The sequence below is a fragment of the Corvus moneduloides genome, chromosome 1, assembly GCF_009650955.1.
Source record: "Corvus moneduloides isolate bCorMon1 chromosome 1, bCorMon1.pri, whole genome shotgun sequence".
NCBI lineage: Eukaryota > Metazoa > Chordata > Aves > Passeriformes > Corvidae > Corvus > Corvus moneduloides.
This window is the reverse complement of record NC_045476.1, coordinates 21,889,545-21,911,761: the sequence shown is the minus strand read 5'-3', so window position 1 is coordinate 21,911,761 and position 22,217 is coordinate 21,889,545. Positions and strand designations below refer to the sequence as shown.

The window sequence follows — 22,217 nt, the reverse complement described above, 5'->3', positions numbered from 1 at the left end:
GCTTCAGAGAAAGCAACTAGACATTGTTCTCTGGTGACTGCTACTTGAGTTTGGGCACTACCAGAGCAGTCCTGTTTCCACTTTTACCTTTCCACTTTTACCAGCTGCAGAAGGAAAAACAGCAGTGACAACATGGAATCTGTACATAATTACATTCATCCTGTGGTACACCTGTACCAAGTTTTCTTTGCTGATCTTAGTTGACATCTTACATTATTTAACTGAGCACACGCAGATAGAATCAATATAAGTCACGTCAGTCACACTGGTAGAAATCCTCATCAGTGGTGTTTTTGAGATGTTGTCTAGTCTATGTGACTGAGTTTGTGCAAAGAGTAAGAAGCTGTAATTTAGGTTCATCTCCAAATAGAGAAGGATGGGTAGTGAATAGAAAAATTAGGGACAGAAATATGTTCTTTAAAATCCATGTAGAACTTGCATCTTCTGCAGTGCTTTAGGTGACAGAAGAAAAGAGCTGACCTAACCAATTGGAAACTGACCTCTCCTGCTCCAGGTAGCTTAGTGCAAAAGAGGCAACAAGCACCAGAGCACTAGTGCAGTTCAGGAGAGGATATCCCTCAGCTCTCTAGCCCAGTATTATCACTGAGTGATAGATACAGAGATGATCACAGCAGGTTTGATTCAATGGCTTTCTCAGTGTATCAGTCCTGTTGATCACACATGTCCCAACCATTATTTTCTCTGTCAATAAAACATATTATTCTATTACATTGTATGCCTGTGTATACCACACTCAAAGTTTTCCTTCTGTCACTTTGTTTGATGTAGGAAGTTGCATGACATCCTATTTTTCAAAACTCCTTTCTGTCTGATACCATACAAAGAAATCAGGATGCACACGATAGTAGGTCTGTTAATATCAACAAAATCACTCTGCTGCTCTTGGTCATTTGCTTCCTCACCAGCAGTCACTGAGCTCAGAAAGCTGTGCTCCAACAGTGTCAGAAATCACTACAACTTCACTACTCACTGTTGTAGTGACTGACCTATGTCAGCAGTGTACTGATGAAGCTGGGTCTGATCCCTTACCAGGTTCCTGTTTTTCTGAAATGTCTCATAAAATGTTTGTGTGATTAAAAGGATTGCACTACCCTTTGTACTAGCTATTCCTTCTTTACATTTCCAGATGAATCAAACCTTCAGGGGGCTTTTATTTGGACTCAGTAACGAAATCTTGGTTACTGCTAGCAATGACTTGCCCTTTATATACTCATAGTACAATTAGTAACAGAGGGTAAGAAGCTGGTTCTTCCTTGCTTATATTTACAAAACGTATTTCTGGTCAGAACAAATTATGATTTTTTTTATGTGTTTTCCTGTCCATGGTGAATTTTAAAACATTGTAATCATCACTGAGGACTGGCCATTGCAGCTAAGTCCCCAGGTCAGAGAGGATGGACCCACAGATTTGTGAGCAGATTGTCAAAGCATAAATAGTACTGATGTTAACCTTTAAAAATTTGCTTTGTTCTCTTAGTGCCTCAAAGAGTATACTCAGGGTGGACATTTGAAATCTTTTCTTGCTGGCTTTTTCTTAACTTCTTGACAAAGGTCATCAAATCCTGTGGTAAAAAAAAATGTGGTCTTTTCCCTCTATTAAGAAGTATATGCACCTTATCTAATGAGATCATATACTCTGAACAAGTAATTGTGTTCCTCAAAAATCGAATGTGAGTTGCCATACTGATGGCAACTTGTGAAAGTAGCAGCTTCTGGGGGTAAATTTTGTACAAGAGTAAAAAGTAATAATCAGTTCTCTAATGGAGCCATGACAGCAGACAGAAGGATGACAAGCCATATGCTACACTCTCTCAAGGGAAATAAATAGAACCTGCATTGTTTTGTTCAAACTGAATGAAGTAAAAAAATTCATAGGTTCTCCATTTTCCCTCTGCTGCCATTCATGACCTGCAACAATGAAAACAACTATGAGTGCAGGTGGTAGCTGAAAGCAGTTTTGTTTCAGCACCTGCCTGTGCATGCTTCCTGAATTTAATCTTTCAGGAACTTTATTTCTTAAAAAAATAATAGAATGAGAACATGACTGTATTTTGTTTTCTGGGATTTCATGGGAGGTAAGATTTTCTTCTTGCATCTTGGTGGTTTAATCCATGCTTTCCATTTTGTTATTCATTCAAAAGGAAGTGGTTAAAACGCTCATGGAAAAAACTTTCACCACTCTTCTATAGCTGTCATCTGATGTGAAGAGCAGCCTATTGTGTCCTTTGCCGCAGACAGACATTTTCCACCAAAGCATGATGAAACAGCCTTATCCTCATTACAGCTAATGTCTGTCTAAGGCTTTCTACATTAAGACTAGACTTCGAGGTTTCCTGATATGACTTTTATCTTTTGGGTGGGTGATGAGTCATGGGGCTACAGTTATGCTTCACCAGCTCCTAATGTTGAAAGGAATGAACATGTTTTCTTTAGGCAGACCCTAAATGGCTTTTTCTTGGCAAATACAATCCAGCCACATCTGATGATTACTTTTACTGAGTCTAAACATAATTATGTTGTAACCTGCACTTTGGCTTAGGAGGCAGGGATCACTGTTTATGAATCCTGCGATTACATGGCATTTACCACAGATATCCTATTGCTGCTTGTAAGTTACCATATGATTAAATGACCAACATTTATCATCAGTGTGAAGTGTGCATTATATCATATGTCTTCCATAACATAGAACAACATTGTAACTTAAGTCTTCCATTTTTTAGAAATTAATTTTTGGTCTAGTTTAGTCTAAAGACATTTTCTGTTTAGTTCTTATGCCTCTTCCTCCAATAGTCCTATTTTAGCTCATCGTGTGATGGTCAGAAAACCTACATAAAACATTTTCAATCTCAATCATTTAGAGTTTCTTTCCGATCGTGTACCAATGCATAGTGAATTTATGAAACATGACCCAGTCTTTTGCAAATGTTTAAAAGACATGAACCATGTGTTTTCATGTGTACTTTTACTGAGGCACAGAAACATAAAACCCAGTTTGATGTTTCTGTTAGTACATGCTCCCTGGTGCTATGAGGCACCGCCTGGCAGGGCTAGTGCTGTTGTACAATAAAGTGCCCAGGCAATCCATCACAGCATGTGCAGCATTCCACTGATGACTACACTTGAACCAGTTAAAAATGTGTTAAAAACCAGCCATGAGACTTGGCAGAACTATATTTACTAAAAGGCTTTGCAGAGGTTGCACACAAATCAGCTTCCTACTGATGGCTTTTTAGGCCTATGACAAGCTGAACTCTGAACAGCACTCTACATGCCACCCACGGCCTAGCCATGGCCTATTTCCTCACTCTAACTATATGGAAAAGACAAAAAAGATGGGTTATCACAAGTTTGAGGTCTTCAGATGGAAGGATCAATTCCCTTGTGCTCCTCAACTTCTGCCTGCACAACTCCAAAATAGGTTTCTTAAAGGGACACCCACATTTTAAAAATGTCTTGAAGTAGTACCAAAGAGCTTTCCTTTTTTTTTATGTCCATAAGAGAAGTAATTTCACTCTTCCCTTTAGAGTGTTTATTCACACACACAAACACTATTTTAAAATAGAAACCATAAAGGTGTCACTTTTACTTCAGTCTTTTTGTTCAAAGTTGAAGCTAGTATACTTCCTATGACAGAAATTTGTAATCATTTCGTTCAAACTAGTACTGATTTTTTTTTTTTTTTTTTTTTTTTTTTTTTTTTTTTTGGTCATTTATCCTTTTTTGGTCAGATTATTAAAACGTTGGACTTGGAACCATGATACAGCACCAGTCCTGTTCTAATAGGAAGATAAGGGCAAGCTTTTTCTTTAATTAAAATAATTAATTTGAAAAGACAGCAGCGTAATTAGCCAGTTTAACAGTGCAGATTTTCCTGACATCATTATGGGACTTTTGTTAAGTTTCTTGCTTAGAGAGAAAGTTTCATCTTTTTGGATCTGGGTGAATATCTTGCTGTATTAACTGCACTGAGAAAGACGTTTTGGCCTTCCCATTCCCATTATGTATTACAAAGTTGTGTATGACCAGGATGGTAAAGACCATGAAGGTCTTTAGTATTGAAATTTTATAAAAACTGAAAGATCATAGAGAAACACTTGATATAGGCAATATTTCTCTTTATGGAAGGGAAATTGGTCCATTTCCCCACCTGTTTGCAGAAGGTTTTTTTGTGTGCTTTAAATTACAGATCAATACAGTGCTTTCATGTAATGTAATTTGCATTAATGTAAACTAATGTAGCAAAAGAGAGGAAACCCAAGGGAATTACTGATGATACCAAAGATAATGTGATTTAATTCCCGGATTCTAAACACTGAGACTAATATATTCTAGATTTTCCCCAATTAGATTTTTGCCTTTTCTCTGTTTAGTTCTGCTCATGTCTCTCTAAGCCAGATGTTTTCATAGATTAGCTCCACAACTGAAGAGCGTAGCCCAAAATGATTGTGAGGTAACAAGTGGACAAAGGAGGCAAAGAATGGACAAGACCAAAATTGTCTCAGCTTCAGGATACAGTGTGTCTGTTACAAATCTGGCTGGGTATTGTTGTCCCTGCTTGTTGTGTGTTCCTCACCACCTGCACCACCTGCAGCCTGCCACCTTTGCTGCCTACACAACATTTGTCCACTGCACCAAGAGATAGACAGGCAAACTGATCTTGATCAAAAAGGTTTGGTTTGGGGTTTATTTACTTTTGATCCAGGGTAGAGGTTCCTCATTCAAAGCATTGCCTGCCATTAATTTCACTAAGATGAGATATGAATTGGTGGTGAAATTTGATGAGTCGTGTATCTAGTCCTGGGCATCAAGCCAAAATGACAGAAAGGGGCAGAGCTACCTGCTTTTCCTTTACAGTGGCTGCATTAGAGTCTTCTTGGGATGCAGAGTTGAACCAGAGAACAGGTTAATATGCTTATATTCACACAACCTTTAACTGAGTAACACATATGAAGAAGAACCTCTTTTGAAACACGCAAACATAGCTTGCCTCCCCTGAAGCCCAAGTTGCACATGGACATTTACCAGCTGCTATCTCACTGTTTTGAGCTGTACATTCACTGCTGAATAGTTCTGCTTGAGGCAAACCCATGCTGCCTCACCTCTCTGAACTCTGTCCAGCACAAACATATGTGGTGGGAGAACAAGGCATCAGACAGCACGTAGTTGTGGCAGGATGTTGACAGTAGAGCAACACAGAGCTAAAATCCCTTCTGAAAAGTTCCTGATAGAATAAAAACCATCTTCATTACATGCTATTTCAGTGTTATTTTTTTATGTATGTATGTGAAATGTAATTTAATGGTGTCTGAAACTTCTCTAATGTTTCATGTTAGCCTCTGCAGTCTTCCCTGACATGCTGTGTGCTGGTTTTTTATGTGAATGTAGCTTAAGTAGTTTGTGAAGGATTAATACAAGCATGCAATAGCATTATACAATGAGTGTGGAAGTAGACTCTACATAAAACCCCCAAAGTTGTATTTCAAATAACATTGATTTGTTGTAGTAGAAACCCAGACATCCACCAAACTGTCTTTCATTTATGAATAAATTTTAAGCAGGCTTTTTAAATTTTGAAAAATTTTTTTTTGTCTTCTGCAACCTTGTTGCTTCAAACTTCTATAGAATGAATGACAACCCAGTTTGATGGCATTGAGCATTTTTCTAACTCTATTTTTCTTTTCATTACTGAATTTTTTGAAACATTGGAGAATAATGACTTCATCATGACCAGAAAGTCTTTCATTTTTTTTTAATTCCTGTGTATCATATGATTCAAATTGCCTGTGATTTATCAGGTAACAAATAACTTTAAAAGTTAGATGGAAGAAAGAGGAGAATAAGCAGAGCAAGCATAAAAGCTTATGACAGTTATTTTTATTAGACTCTGTGGCAATATAGAAGGAGAGAGACAGCAGCAAAAGAAAAAAATCTGTATTGATATTACAACAGTTTGATTCAAACATGAAACCCATTATATTAAATGTCTTCAAACATTAAAAGACCATCCAAAAACCATCCAGTACCATCCAAACTTTTTTATTGATGACAAGAGCTGTTCAGGCATGAAGATGTTTTATCCAACCAGTAAATAGCAGAAATAGACTGCAAAATAATAGAAACAGACTGCAAAATGCTAGAAACAGACTGCAAAATTAGATTTCCCTCTAACAGCTCTATTCAAGCCTCTTCCAAGGATTCAGCAGCGCCAAAGATACTACAATGACACAGCTGCTATGATATTTGTCCCAACTGAGATAATCCTCCTATCAACCTCTTTTGTCTGCTTCCAGCCTGTCTAGGAACTGTGTTGGTCTTTGTCTGAAGCTGAGAGGCCCTTGGGAGCTATCACATGGTGGTGTCTCACCGAGTAGATAACATATTTCATGCCTCTGTCCAAGAATTTTCTCTAAGGAAGTACGTGAATGATCAGAGAGGAACAGATACAAGTCATTAGATTCTACATAACATTTGGGTTTCTTTCTCCTGAAGTTTAGAGCATTGCAATTTAGAGTCATTAAAAGTATGTGAACAGACACTTCAGTTACAATTATATTTGCAAGTTCTTTGCTGTCCATCATTGTCCTTACTTAAAAGTCCTCTTGCTCCCATGTTCTACCTAGTGGTATCTAACAGTCTCCTGACAAGGCATGTCTTGTGGCATGTCAAAAGAAAAACATCTACTGGAAGAGTTTCACGATATGTTATCCCCTAAATTCCTTCATTGAGCTGAATAGGATATTAATCAGAATGGATTATATTCCACGGGATCACATACTTTTCACAAAGAGGGTGAATAGCAGAGAAACTAGAGCAAGCTGGAAAACTTACTGACATTTACTCAATGTCATACATTGCACGTTCTCAAATTTTCCAGATAATGCTTGCTTTAAGTATTAACAAAGCAGCAGGAAAAATAATGGTGAAAAACTAATTTTCTGGCCTTTAAATATCTACATAAGATAACACAGAAGTACAGAGAAGAGTAAGAGAATTGTGGGTAGCTTTTCTTTTTACCCTCATGCACAGATTCACAGGAAGACCTTGTAAGGTTATGCAATTAAGAAACACTGTTATGCCCATGCCTTCTGGGGTTTAGCTTTCAGATAGCCCACTTTTCAGGCCAAAAGAAGAAATGTGTTAGACATTCAATCTAGTCAAGCAAAAGCAAAGCAAAAAAATATGTATAATCTCTCTTTAATTCATTTTTCCCAGAAGGCTGGGAAAAATCATAAAATAGCATGAGAGATTGGTTCATTTTACACTGATCTTGAAAGCTCATTAAGGTATTTAACTTTCATGGATTGTCTGAGGGATCTGGAGTTACTGTTATCCTTTTGTTTAATTACACTGTAATCTTCAGTCAATTACAGTGATGATAACAGTCTTCTACAGACATAACAATAAATTAGCCATCTGGGGATAAATGACATTACTTAAAGCTTACTTCACTGAAATATCAAAGAAAAATTAAAGTGGCTATATAGGACAAGGCGTGAAAGTAAATTGCATTATCTGTTTCTAGAATTCAGCATTGCAATGTATTTTAGGGGCTTAATAGCATAACATATTCTTGAATTTGCTTAATAAAGAAATAGTTGGTGGAGAAATATCAGGAAAAGCACAGGCAAAGCACATTTCAGCATAGTTGAAAACAGTGCAGTGTTTTGGGCTATCCTTTATAAGCCTATGCAACACTTTTCAGCTTCACCAAAAAAATACATGAGCAACACTACTCCTGATATTTTATTTCCCCATATCTCGCCATCTTTCCATTGAATGTAAATGTCTCTTGTGTAGTTTATTTCCAGAAACAAGAATAGATTCATCAGGTTTTTACTGTTACTACTGAAGAGAAGAAAAAGAATGTAAGATAAAAATGTGGTATGTCAGAAGCAGTGAGATGTAAAACAAGAAACATCCTGAAAATAAAATGCTAGTCAAAATTCTCAGCACCATTAATCAAAACAATTACAAAAAAATCCTATATCACCCTAGACTTTCAACCAAAGAGAAAACTTGCAACTCTGGATCAATCAATTATAAATTTTATGTGCTCTTTATGAAAGCAATGACGTGGCTATTTGAAGGTATAATTTCACATCAACTTATTTCACTGCTGTTATTTAGCACCAGCAGACACAATGGTTCTTTTTCTCTCTTATTTTCTTTTTGCCAGAACATTTTTTCCTTTCTGGAAGACAAAAGGTATTATACAGTGTAAGTAACCTGACCTGGGCAAGAACTAACAATTACTGAGAGTAAGACTGGTATGTTAAGTGCTGTTTCAGCTGCAACTTTCCACCTATCTTCTACTATAAAATTACTAAACTAAAAATAAGTAAATTTTAAAAACTCTTAACAAGATACAAGAAATTCCAATGATTCAGGTAAATAATGTTATTTTTGCATACTAGGTAAAATATGGCATAAGTAATATATAAAACAATCAAAATATTAGGTTAAGTTTTAGGTTGTATTAGAGGTTGTGGTAATGTTTAGGTAGTTGGGTGACTGCCTCTATAGAAGCAGGTGAGGGGCTGGACAGAGACAGGTCCACTGCAGGGGACAGGTCCACTGCAGGGGACAGCTGAGCCCGTGAATCACCCTGGTGGCACCTCTAGGCGAACTTATTTAAGAAAGGGTGAAAAATGTTGCACCTCAATGTCAGGAGTGAGGCAAAAAGCATGAGAAAAAACACTGTGAATGCCAAGGAGAGAAAAGAGGGACGAGGTTGTCCAGGCACCAAAGCATCTGTGGAGGAGACCAGGCTGGAGCAGGTATTTCTTCGCAGGCTGTGGAAGAGCCACACTGAAGCAGATACCCACATTGCAGCCTCTGGAGGACCCCGCACTGGAGAGGTGGAAATGTCCTGGAGGAACCACGGCCTGTGGAGGATTCTCACTGGGGCAGGTTTATCCTAAAGGACTGCAGCCCATGGGAAAGATCTGCAGTGGAATAGGAAAAAAATGAGAGGAGAAAGGAGTGACACAGATGAAGTGTTATGAACTGACCACAAGTCACATTCCCCATCCACTGCTCAGTGGGGAAGAGGAGGTAGAGAAGTTGGGAATAAAGGAGTGACACTAACTAACTAAGCCTGGGGTAAAGGGAGGGGTGGAGGGAAGGTGTTTTAATCTTTCTTTCCCTCTATGCAAACCTATTTTATCTGGCAGTGAATTAAATTAACTTTCCCCAAGTCAATTCTTTCTTGCCCATGACAGCAACTGGCAAGTGTTTTCTCTGTTTATGTCTGGACACACACATTTTTTCAATTTATTTAGTCCCCTTATCCTGTTGAGGAAGGGCTCTGAGAGAGCAGCTGGGTGGACATGGGGCAGATGGCAAAAGTCAAGCCACCACAGAGAGAGACAAGGATTTATCTTACAAGTTAGTTATCAGCTATCTTATAAGATGGTTATCAACCTAGATCTTTCTTTTTGTTGTTGTTGTTGTTGTCTACATATCCCATATCCTACCCTCTCTTTAGACACACAATAGCAATTTCAAAGGACTCATTGCCTGTGCTGCCTTGAAACTATATTTTGTTATTCTGTTGGCAAACTGTCAAAAAACTTTCCAAGTGATACTGAGTTTGTGCACAGTTAGGAATATAAAAAAGGAAGTCACAGAAATCTCATGTGCAGAGTGTTGTAACCTTGTACATTAAATTTTCTTTGTAAACTTAATATGTTAGCGTGCAACAGATAAGAAGCATATTTTGGAATGGGTAAATTCAGACATAAAATGCGTTTTTAAATCAAGTCAGGGTCCTACATCAAGTGGGACTGTACTTTCATGCTTAAGTGGTTATATTTTTTTTTTCATTTGTGTGAGTGTAAATTTGTACACTGAGAACTAGAAGTATACTCTTCTTGATTTACAAGTGGTTTTAGTATTAGTTCAGCCTTAGTTAAATTTATATGTACATATTAAACTTACAAAATGCTGAGCACTTTTCCCCATTTGTCTTCATTCCAGTATTTAGGAGCATATTATTCTTCTAGGTATAGCCTGTGGAGAGTTTTGGAAAAGAGCTCTACCAATGCCTCCCACAAAGGAGAGATTAAGTGGTTCAGGAAATTGCAGGTCTGAAAAATTCTTCCTTGACTAAATGAATCAACCATGAGCATTTAGCATTGTCAGAAAATTAGGTCACAGATAACATAAGCCAATTTTCTGCAGAATTCCATTCCAGAATAAGTTAATTTTACATTTGCTGCTCTTTTTAAGTCATAGTTGCAATGATAAAATGTCCATGGTCAACGGTGGCTTCATCTTTTGAATCTCTGGGATGATTTGAAATGACTTTGTGTTTCTTTTCAAGTTGTTCCAATGCATGACTGGAGTTCTCATTAGAATGATCTTCATGCAAGGCCTGCCTGCTTCCCAGCTATCATCCACCTCCTGCTTTCCATTTTTGTTTATAGTAGAGCTGCATCCGGCAAACACTTCGAAATACGCTTTGTGGTTACTAATTACTTGGGCTGATTTACTTAGTTATGTGTTTCAGCACAATTAAGTCCTTTCTTTTCCTATTGTATCTGCCTCATTATTAGTTACAAGGGTGACATTTATACTGTAAATGGGACAAAAGCATGAAAGGGAAACTGTGTAAATGTAGGATCATTGTGCAAGGGATGAATAAGTAGTGAACTGTTAAGGCTAATTATAATATATGAATATAGATTCAAAGGTTTTGTTTGTATTATCTTCAAAATATTTTTGAGGAATGGTTTCAAAGGTATAGACCTACCCACAACTGTGTTAAAAGATGTGTGGACATGTCCACAGGGATAATAAGCAACACATAATATGAAATACACTTCTGTGAACTCATACATATTAAAAATGTCTAAATAAGCATAAGGGATTATTTATCAAGGGAATGACATTAGCAGCAAACAGTAATAAGCAGGAAATAGTAAAAATGCCTTTCAGGGACTATACTTTAACAAGGTAGTTGGCTATCCCAAAATAAGTAATAGAATAAAACTAGCCAGACTTGTGTATTCTGAAAACTTACATTTGTAAATGACTTGTAAATATGTGTGGGCAGATTCTCTTTTTAAACTGGTGTTTCTCTCTCCCTATCAATTACCAAAAGAGAGAAGTGGTCTTTAGATATTCAATTGGAGGAATCTGCCTCCCAATCTTCCGCTCTGCCCCCTACAGAAAAAAAAAAAGTTTTTGTTTAATCCTAAGAATTAATTTAGTACTTGGGGAGTGCCCAGATATTAACATACTGTATCTTTTGAATACATAGATATGTTTTAAATGAAGAAAAAACAGCTCAGTTCCTAGGTCACCCCTTTGGCAGATGCCAAATCTTTGCAAGTGAATCTTGTTTTATTTTCCCCACACTTGACTTTTTCTTAGGTCTCCTATCACCACCACATGAGTTGACTTCACAGAACTATAAGCAGTCATGCAGGAGAATTACTCCAGAGAATCACTTTGTTTATCTGTTTGTTTATAGCATCTTATGACTTCTAGAACTAGTTCCATGAGCTGTTGTCAAGCATTTAACTACATATTTCAGAAGAGTACAGGAGTAGAAGGATGCCTAAAGCACTCCAGAAACTTATTTTTTCATGCACTCAGAGGTTTCCTATATAATATCAAAGAAATCTGTTAATGAACCCTCTCATCTCACAGTGGTTAGGATGGAGATATTGTTAAGAAAGTGAGGTTGCACACTAATAGTTTTTAATGCTATACATTAACAGCAGTTTTGATCAGGTTCTTATTTGGTTTTGGAACTTCACAATCATGTTTTAGAGTTAGATTTATAGGCTCCTTCATCACTGTTGTATTGCCATGATACTAAATGTAAGAAGAAAGGATCTCTTGGGCTTGGCAATGAAAGGTGTTGCAGAGGGAGACTCTCAATATGATTGAAGATGGAAAAAGAAACATAAACCAGCATAAATAGTGCTTAAAATAATGCTATAATTTGCCAGTAAAGAATTATATTTCTTTGATATGTCTTTCTAATAACATTTTTCATGTTAGAAAATTTTCAACTCTAATATTATTCTGGTTGTTGAGATGTTTGCTGTTGGAATATACGTCACTGAATCAATAGAAGTAGAAAAAGCAAAAACATCATCAGGTACCATCTGGTAAACACTTTAGGAGGAGAGGTAATATGCAAACCTCAGTTTTAAAGATCTGACTGTAGCTCAAATTAACTTAAAGGCAAGGGGTAACAAAAAGACTCATTCTAGGGCAATGGGAGTTTTTAAGTCAAGCTTTGGTCTGGGGCACTTAAAGTAATTAGTTCCATTAGCCAGTTGAAGTTGGCAAACCTAAACAACACAGGTTTATTTGTAGACCATTTATTGTTTAAAATAGAAGAAGGTTCTTGCCATTAAAATACACTGATTTTTGCTTTGAAGAAAACTGCAGGATTACTGTATTCACCATAGATGATTGGTCTTCTTCCAAAGGAAGGACTCCAATTCCAAACAGTAAGAGGTTTTGGATGAGCACTTCAGATGAAAGAAGCCTACTGTTGTTCTGAGGACTACTGTCGATTCAGGGATGAATAGGGCAGACTAGTGAGACCTGACACAGCAGAGAATGTAGTAGAAGTGTCACTTGCCTTATAATCTTGAAAAAGTCTTATCTGTTCCACTCTTCATCTGACTTTTTTTTCTTTAAAGGTTGTCACCTCCTGTCTGAAATAGTCTCTTACTCTGTGTCTCTAGAAATATGAAAAAGGGTTAGACTAACTTTTAAAGAGGTCACAAAGAGCATGAGCAAAACAAACTGCAGATTTTTGGAAAGGATGGAAGAAAGCACTGTGGAATATGCCTGGTGGTAAATGGCTTATTTTCATAGTGCCACAGACTTGCATTTTGCCCTTAACTGGAGTTATTCTTCCTTGAGTTTTCACTGTTTTTATTTCTATACAAAACCTTCTTGAACTATTTGTTCCATTATTCATTTTGGATCTTGGTTTTTTGGCAGCCATCACAGACGTTTTTCTGAAATTTTAGCTCTTATATAATTCACTGTAAAATTTGTGGTGGGATTAATTTCTCTCAGATGACCCTTTAATGATCTGGCAATGCCTAACTCAACCTGCCATTCTATTAAATCTTTTCAGAATTTACTGAAATGGTCTCATTTTTTTTTTATTGTAGGTTTCATATATACTGGAGAAGTTGTGCATCGAATGCTAACAGCTACTCAATATATTGCACCCTTAATGGCAAATTTTGACCCCAGTGTGTCAAGAAATTCAACAGTCAGATACTTTGATAATGGTATGTAGCAGTCCTTGATAAATAAATGTGTCTGTATCCCTTGGCTCTTCTTATTTTCCTAAATAACTATTTTTGAAGGAAACAGTGAGGATTTTTTAAAAATTTTTTGTTCTTTTTTTTTTTCTTATTTTAGAGGCTGTATAAAGCATATGACGACATCTATAAGTAATTATTAATTTTGAACACAGTAAAGAGTGATGAATGCCTTTTCTTTATCGAGCAGATGTCTTCTGGATGTTGAAGTACATAAAGTCAAGCTAGTAGTGCATTTTATCAGTTTTAAAAGGAAAAATCTGTCCTACATAACAGGGTAAATTCTGTTACTTCAAAATATATATAGTGAATACCATCTGCCCACTACCTAAAATGAAAACAGCATTTGTGGAGTGCAATAGCAAGAATACATAGAAGCAGGGCAGGGATAAGGTTAATAAACCTGTCAATGACTAAGTGTTCATGGAGTCCCAGAATTGGAATCCAATACACTCATCTACACCAAGAGTTCTCAACAGTTCCTTGTAAAAAAGATTGAAAGAGGAAAAGGCAAGCTGCAGTGTTGTACTTGAAACTCTGTGAGAAGTTTCAAAGCCCTTGAATGTGTGGATATTTTTCTGTTGAAGTCAGTTATAATCAATATTTTAGAAACATAGCCTGTGTGGTTAAAAGGCATCTGGTGTCTTACCTCAGGCCTTTAGTGATCAACTATACTGGCAGTTAAAACTTAGAAAGTTTAGTATCATGACTTAATATCATGAGATCCATGACTCCTAAATCATCTTGGGTACACCTGTGCCATTTTATGTATGTTTATTTATAGTGAATTTAAGAAAAAATTTCCAGCATGTTCAAAAACATTTCATATTTCCAATATTATTTTTTATTCTTTAGGTCAGTTATCAAAATGTATTATAGCTTTTATACCTAGTCATAACCTTTCCTTACAATCTAGTCATTGCAACACTTGTTTGTTAAAAATCCAGTAAAATACTTACATGAGAAAATCCTACTCCTTGCATGAAGAATTTTGAAACAGAAAAAGATATAATTTTCTCTTTTTAAATTATTTAACATTATGGGCAGAGATTTTTCATCTTTATTTGAAGAATCTGAGGATTCTGGAGAAGATGTTGCTAATTCTCATTATAGTCCTGACTTGCAACCTTCACACCAGGTGTATCAGGCTGTATGACATGGCTTTCATGACAAGGTTGAACAGTACTTTGAGATTTTTGAGACCTTTTCATGTGTAATACATCATCTTTTGAGCTCCATGGGCTTTAGGACAAAGAATTTTCTATCTTAACACAAGTAAAAAGGAACTGAGCAGATTGTATCTTCAGCACCTTATTTCTTACTCATCCATGCTTTGTCCCCATGAGTAAGTGCTCTGCCATAAAGCAGCATCTGTAGTGGGCAAGCACAGAGTGTGGGGATCCATCAAAGTCTTACTGATGGAGTTCACTGCAAGGAGCTTAGGTACACACGAATCTACATAAAAGCCTCTGGGATGAGACGACAGTTTGGGTGGCAGCTGATTTCCATTTTAGCTTGGGGTTCTGAGGTGCACATAGATCTGAAGTAATCAGTGACTAACTAGAAGAAATTCTGGCTAATCTTGCTCTAATAATTTTAGAAGCTAATTTACACTTAAAATTTAATACAATCAAATAAATATTCAGAAAGTCGTTAATGAATGTGTTCACAAAGGAAAAAATGCACTATTTGTGCACTGTGTGCACAATTAATGAGTATCAAATATATGGAAAGACAAAAGGGACAATGTGTTGGACTTGGTGCACTGTGGACCCAAAATTTGCATGCTCATAGTTTCATGACAACCACTGTCAAGATGTGTTCATGACAGTGACAGCACAGATCTGTAACAAAGGATTTTTCAAGGATCTACCAAAAATATATTGAGCTGAATATGTACTGTATCATGAACATTCTAGGAAGAAAGGGAATTAGAGTGTGAATCAAAGCACATAACTCCTATTACTGCAAAAAAAGCGAAGGTTTTGAGGAAGGCATATAAAGATGAAAATGTTATTCTCAGTAACCACAGTTTCAGTGATAAGTGTCTCAACATCTGTAAAACATGCTCACAGGGTGTGCAAGTTGCTTGAGGAATATTTTTAGTGTGGTAAGTAGATATTCAGCCAGTGAACTGCCATGAATATTAACAAGGCTCTTTCAACTAAATCTCTGCATACCAGACTCATTATTTACCCCATCTATGAATTCTTAGTGAGTTTGATTTAAACTACATTTATTTATTGCCAACACCTAATATTTTTCAATTTGCAGAACATCAGCAAGGGCTTGCACCATTCATTAAAAAAAAAAAAAATAAAGCTATTTAATTAATGCATAGTTAATGGAAGAATCTTAATTCTTGAAATAATAACTTTTAGTGAGCAGGGAATGCTATTAGCACTTCACATTTCAAAGTCATCAGGATTTATGTATATCGTGTAAAGAAAACCACTGCATAGAAGTGGTAATGGCAGCACACCCCAACTGGTGATCCTACCTTTAGTGGTTGTTGATTTCTTGTGCAATTTCAAACAAGTTACTTGACCACTCTTGCTTTAGCAGTAGTTGAGGTGCTTGCGTGGCACTGTGGTGTCTACATTGAAGAGGATTTCAATTGCAACTTGTGTTTGTAATATCTTTGGCATTTCAAGGCGCGGAACTGAAAGTTGCTAAAAAGAGACAAATCACTATTCTTGTTTCAAGTAACTGCAGTTAAGTACTTTTCCTACAGTCAGTTAATATATTTCTCACATTTTTTTCTTCCTTTTGCCTCTTTACCCCCGCTCTGGGGTTCACAGGCACAGCGCTAGTTGTCCAGTGGGACCATGTACATCTGCAGGATAATTACAACCTGGGGAGTTTCACTTTTCAGGCCACCCTTCTCAATGATGGGCGTATCATTTTCGGCTACAAAGAAGTAAGTTGGGTCTGAGAATTGTCATTTAAGTGGACAAATTACTTTATACATGTCAGGAATTTCCCTACATTTTTGGAGGGGATTTGAAAAATCAATTATATAAGATCATTTCATTATACTGCTTAAAAGATCACTATTTTGATGAAAATTATATTCTATTGTAAAAGTGATGTTCATACAATGGATTTTAAAACCATCAACATGACACAAATGTGCTAATTCTGGATTTCAGCTGAACTTTTTTTGGGTGGTTGTGAGTGTTAAGTATATAGTAAACTCCTGGTTTTTTAGTAAACTTCCCTTGGGTTTTGAAAGATAGGATCTAATTTTTTCAATTAGTTTATCCAATTTTGACCTATTTCAAAATAGTCTAGAATCAATGGCTATTGTTAAAAGGTCACCTTTTTCCTGCAGCTGTCATTTTTTGGCACTCACATATTTCAAAGTTCATGTATTTGAAACAAGAAATAACTGGTTTGTATTGCTAGCTCTGAGGTTTCCCATCTGTTTGGTGATAAAAGTGCTTAGATTGAGGCCATTTGGTTTGCCTTCATAGCACCTATATGTTGTCTTGAATGGGCTCTTGTGCATTCTGCAAGTATTTCAGAATTCCAGTTGTTGCTTTGACTGATTTTTTTTTTTTTTCTAGAGTTGCTCAAGCTCTGGAAGCTATAGCCTAGTTGAATTTCAGTGCTTTTGCCAAGAAAGGTTGGAGCAGGTGATCCTTGAGGTCCCCTTTCTGGTACTCTATGATTCTGTGATTCATGCAAATCAGAATCAGAAAGTAGAAAAATCTCTAGGGACAAAATAATTTCTTCTTTTTTGTTTGGTTTTTTGTTGTTGTTGTTTGGTTTGGGTTTTTTGTTCTGTTTTGTTTTGTTTTGTTATTTTAATCTGTTTGGCATGCAAACTGTGACTTTCTCTTCAAGATGCAGGTCTCAGCTATCCTCTTTATGGTAAGAAACTGTAATCAGAGATACAACCAATTGTCCAGACTTGGAGAAATCTCTTTTCTCTTCTCTCTCTGCTATAAAACACTTGTGAGCCTTCAGGCACATTTTTCATGTCTGTGTTTTGCACCTTTAATGAAGCAGAAATAATAACATTCCTCTGCCCTTCACTAGAAAGCTAGACAAGGATCTGAGTTTTTCTACTAGCAGCAGTCATACCTTCACTTAAGACAGATGCCTTTGTAGCTTGGAAAAAGTACTTCTGCAAGACGTTCTTACTGGATGAGTATTGTAGAAACAAGAAACTTCTGGTATGCCCACATACATGACTTTCTTTGTCTTATGAAAGACACTCTGATGCAAGGCCTGCTTAGGGTTTTTTTCTGAATGTTAGGTACAGGCTACAGTCTTCATCTATGAAAATGCAGTTTATTTGCATTTTGAATCTGATTTCATGTAAGCTTTACTCTGCTTAGTACAATGGAGCTCCATTATACTTGATCAAAGGAGTGAGCACTAAAAGCTTTGGTTATCTCCTGTTCTTGAAACCTTTTTAAAGAAAAGCAAAAGCTTCTAAAGACTGCAGAAAATTTCCTGCCTTCAAGACCTAGAGAGGTGCAGAGGGACACTAGTTTTAAGATACATTTCTCAAGAATTGTGTATGTATTCTGACATTAAAATGGTGACATTTTCAGGAGACTTCTATTCCTGGTTATGAGATGCACTGCTCTCCTGTTACTGTCCAGCCCTGTGCAAAATGGATCTAATAAGGGTGATGGAAGTTGCTGCTCTAAATTGAAAGTATCTTGTGTACATTTTTCACAAAAGCAAATGATGATGCAGAGTGTCAGGTAGTGGAAAACATTATTCATGTAGGAAGACAGGAGTAAATGGGCCGCTCCTTTACCACAAGTCGTTCCTAGAATTGCAGGCAAGTATGACATCTAATCCATGGATAGACAATTTCTGAGCTACAGTGCACAGGCTGCTTGCTCTCATTACACTACTGGAAGCTTCCTCCAAAACCACATTGCTTTTGTGGGTAGGAGTTATTAATGTTCTCTTCATTAATCTTGAGACAGAAAACTGTAATTTGCAAATGGAATAATGTGCTTTTTTGCTACTGCTGAATCTTTGAACTCATCCCCTTTCATGAGTTATTCCTGTACTGAATGGAATTACCAAACATTAGCGCTATTGCACATAACTAAGGAAAGAGACTTTTTAAAGTGGTAATAGTAATGTACTAATGATCTGTAAATCTTTTGACAAAAGATGTTTCTAAATATTTTGGAAAGTTATAACTAGAATATTCCATCAGAATTACTTGAGGAGTGGATTTTGGGGCTGAGATTTCCCAACAACTACACTCCTTATTTGCAGCCTTTACTCCATTACCTCTACCTCAGCCTTTCACCTAAATGAGGAAAAATAAATAAAATTTCCAATCACCGATCAGACACAAGTTGTCTGAAAAGGAAAAACATGACACTTATCATTTTAAACTTGGTCCTAGTGCTTATAAGTCTGGCTAGGAATTTATTTACTTTCCAGGGCTGAATCCTTTGCTTTCTGAGGAAGTCCTTCCCTCTGAAGCCATTTCTCTTGGCGCTGAGTCATGTTGTCAGGTGCCCCATTAACTCCAGTAAGATTACTTGTGTAAGTGCTCACTAGCGTGACTAAAAGTTGTACAAGATTTCTACTGTCTTTTTGGTGCCATTTTATTTTACCATCACAGTTCATCAAAAATAACAGTGATGTATGGCAAATCTGAGAGGTCTTCATGGTATTGTCATTGAAAGTCTCCAAGCTGAAGCACCATGTAAGAAATACAGCAAACAGGTTGCCAGTAGCTTCATAAAGCATCCCACAGGGCCTCAGTATTAGTGACACCAGGCATTTATCTAGAAGAGTCTACCTGTAAAATAAATGTGATTAGAAATTTAAAGCAGATACAACTAGGGACTTTTATGTCTAATGCACTTTAGGTAAAGGTAAATTTTAATTTTATTTCTTATTTATTCAAACAATTTGAGAGTCTCTTTTTCACATCCTTCCTGCTCCCACATCTGGTTTGCTACCTCATAAACCTGGCATTGACCACCAAGACAGGATCCCAGTGGAGGTTTGCTGAATACCAAAGGAGTTGCTCTGCCCAGTTTTCTGCATTCTGTTGTTTTCCCCAATAGGAAGTAAAATGAAATTTGCAATTTTTATCCAAAATTGAAAAAATAAAAAAAAATAGAAAAGGAGCTGAACCATCAGAAAAGAGAAATATGGCAACATCAGAATATCTTTCAGAAGAGTTAATTGTTAGGAGAAGGAGCTGTACAGTCAAATTTTCAAAATGTAAAAACAATTTGAAATATAACAAGGTCCTATAACAAGTAAAATATTTATTTCTTTAGCAATTTACTTTGCTTACAGTGCATCCATTTTAAATATTACTTTGCTTATACCAACTCTTAGTATTCTGGCAAATGGTCGATATGTAAAGAAACATCAGCTGGCATGATGATTTTACTGGTGTGGTGCCTTAGGTTTTAGCTTTTATATTTTTCAAATTCTGTACTGCTTGGTGTATAACTCTGAAGTTTCTTGTAGCCTGTTAATTTCTGCTCTCTCCTGCTAGGTAGACATAACAAAGCCTCTCCGGGCCTGCTTTCCGAGGACACCCAGACCGTCCTAAGCCCAAAAAGTATAAACCAAAGAGCCTCTAAGGGGGGCAAGTGGAGGGGAAATTACATCATTAAACTGAAGCTTTAATTGGACAATTAACCCTGATATGCAAATGAACCAAGCCTATTAAAGTGTGAAGAACTCATGACCTGTCGTCCATCTTGGGGTCCATCTTGGCAGTAGCCCCTGGCTCCCTAGGGGGTACCTTTGAAGGCCTTTCAAATAAATACCTGCCTTATTCCCTTACTCCTGTCTGGTGTCTGTGTCTAGGAGGCCTTTAAAGGCATCAGGTGCACCTCTACTGCATACAAAATGCATTACAGTGCAAACTAGCCAGCAGAACATAGGAGTATAGAAGAATTTTGGCAAAGGCATATTTTTTATGTATTAGTAGTGAATTTATTATGTTCTAAATGTCACTGAAGTTCAATTCTCAAGCGTTTCACTTGTTATTAAAGAAAATAACTATTCTACATAGTCTTTTCCCATTAATGCTTAGAGCTAATGTCCCTTTGTGTAATATTTGGTTTCCCTTTTCATCCATGATTAATACAGAACAAATTAGGCAAAGGTACCCTAGGCCTTGTTAATTGTTTAGGATATTTTTCTTAATTTCATTGGCAAAGGCTTTCTTTGTTCATTTAAACAGTTATGGCTCTCTATTTATGTAGTCATCCAGAAACCATTATTAAAGTTAACGTATTTGCTCAAAATTGCCCAATATGTGGATTTGGAGAATAATTCTAAAAGGGGCTTGTAGTAGAATGAATTTCTATTCTAAAAAGGAGACAGAATTGAATGAAAATTATTAAATGCCAGCAGTTAAATAAAATTGATGCTCTTGCTAGGCATGACGGCAAATACTCTGTTTTCAGCAGCAAGAATTCAAACCTTGCTATTGTTTCCTGAAAACCAAAAACAAAATAAAAAATAAAAACCCACCCCCCAAAAAAAAAACCAAAAATAAACAAACAAAAAACCCCAAACAAACAACAGCCAAAAAAGAAAAACAAAAAAAAAAACCACAAAAAAAAATCAAACCGAAAGAACCCCAAGCAAACAAAAATTCCATAATCTGAGCGGGTATTCTGCCTGCATTATACATGTTTGGCATTTCTTTGCCTCTTTTATTGTTATTGAAAATATTAAGATGGAAATGATCTTTGTTTTTTGAGGTGGTTAGTTTATGCAATTTAAAACTCTTGATTAATCTTCATGCAATTAGGCCTGTGGACTAATTAATTACTACTTAGGAAACTGGCAATGAAAACCCTATCTAAACAGTATTATTGTGTTACTAATTATTATTTTGCAACATACTCTGGCTCTTATCTTTGACTCAGTTTTGAAGTGGGGCAGTAAATGCATCCTGCTTACCACCTCCTTCAGAAGAAGGTTAGAGGCCGTGATTTTATTCTTTTTTGAAGAATAACATTCTGATATGACTTCACAGTTGAAAAGAATAAAATTTGAGAAGTCTGATGAAAAATACCGTCTATATTACAGATCCCAATGATGCATAGGATTCAGCATAAATTCTAGATACCCTTCTCCCAAATGTTGTAGTATATAATCCAAAATATAGACATTAATGGCCTCAGTGCTAGTGTGGGAAGTTTATTCATAAACTGGTGACTTGTGCAACACAAAAGATCACATTGTCTGTGGTAGAGCTAACAGATGGTTTAGAATTAATCTAGCTAGAAGCCATTCTCAGAAGGTAATGCAGTAAAACCCTTGATAACCATTAGCAATTGCATGTTCCTAGCTCTCTGCTCAACTATTTAACATGTCAGCCTGCTATGACATATCTTGCCATTCAGGTGAGAAATCCAGAACAGCAGCTATTTGCTTGCTACCTATGTTTTGCTGTAATTTTCTAAAAATTATTTTAATATTTACTACAAGCCTTCTGTCAAAAGGGAATGTTTCCTAATCAGCCAGCATATGGTAAAAGCTCATTTTATCTTGACATCTCATGCAAAAGATTTCACCTGTAATATGGTGCTCAGTACACACATTACCAATTTCTTTTTCCACACCTTAAAAATTAATGTATGTTTTTGTAAATACAGGTATAATGACACTAGTTTTTCAGGAGAATGAGAGTGTTCCTGGGTAGTGGATTGCTTTCTACTTTGACTGCATTTCTGACTGTATGATTGTTTCATTCAGGCTACCCTTCAGAGCTGGCTATACTAATTTAATTTTCTTTTTGAGCTTACACAAGCTCTTGCTTCTAAGCCCTGTTTCTAAAAGATATATCCAAATTTTTGACTCCTTCTTCTGTTAGACTGGACCCTACTACTTTCTTATTTGTTTTAGAAAAGATTCTTCAGG

The 22,217-nt window shown here is 36.5% G+C and overlaps 1 protein-coding gene across 2 annotated transcripts in view; it reads left to right on the top strand.

The window, feature by feature from the left end:
* The window catches only part of PLXDC2 (plexin domain containing 2), a 262,841-nt gene that overhangs the window by 170,683 nt on the left and 69,941 nt on the right, over window positions 1-22,217 (top strand). For both annotated transcript variants that reach the window (XM_032101667.1, XM_032101658.1), the window contains exons 5-6: window positions 13,173-13,295; window positions 16,130-16,248. In XM_032101667.1, coding sequence (XP_031957558.1) covers window positions 13,173-13,295; window positions 16,130-16,248 — 242 coding nt within the window. The remainder of the gene's footprint in view (window positions 1-13,172; window positions 13,296-16,129; window positions 16,249-22,217) is intronic.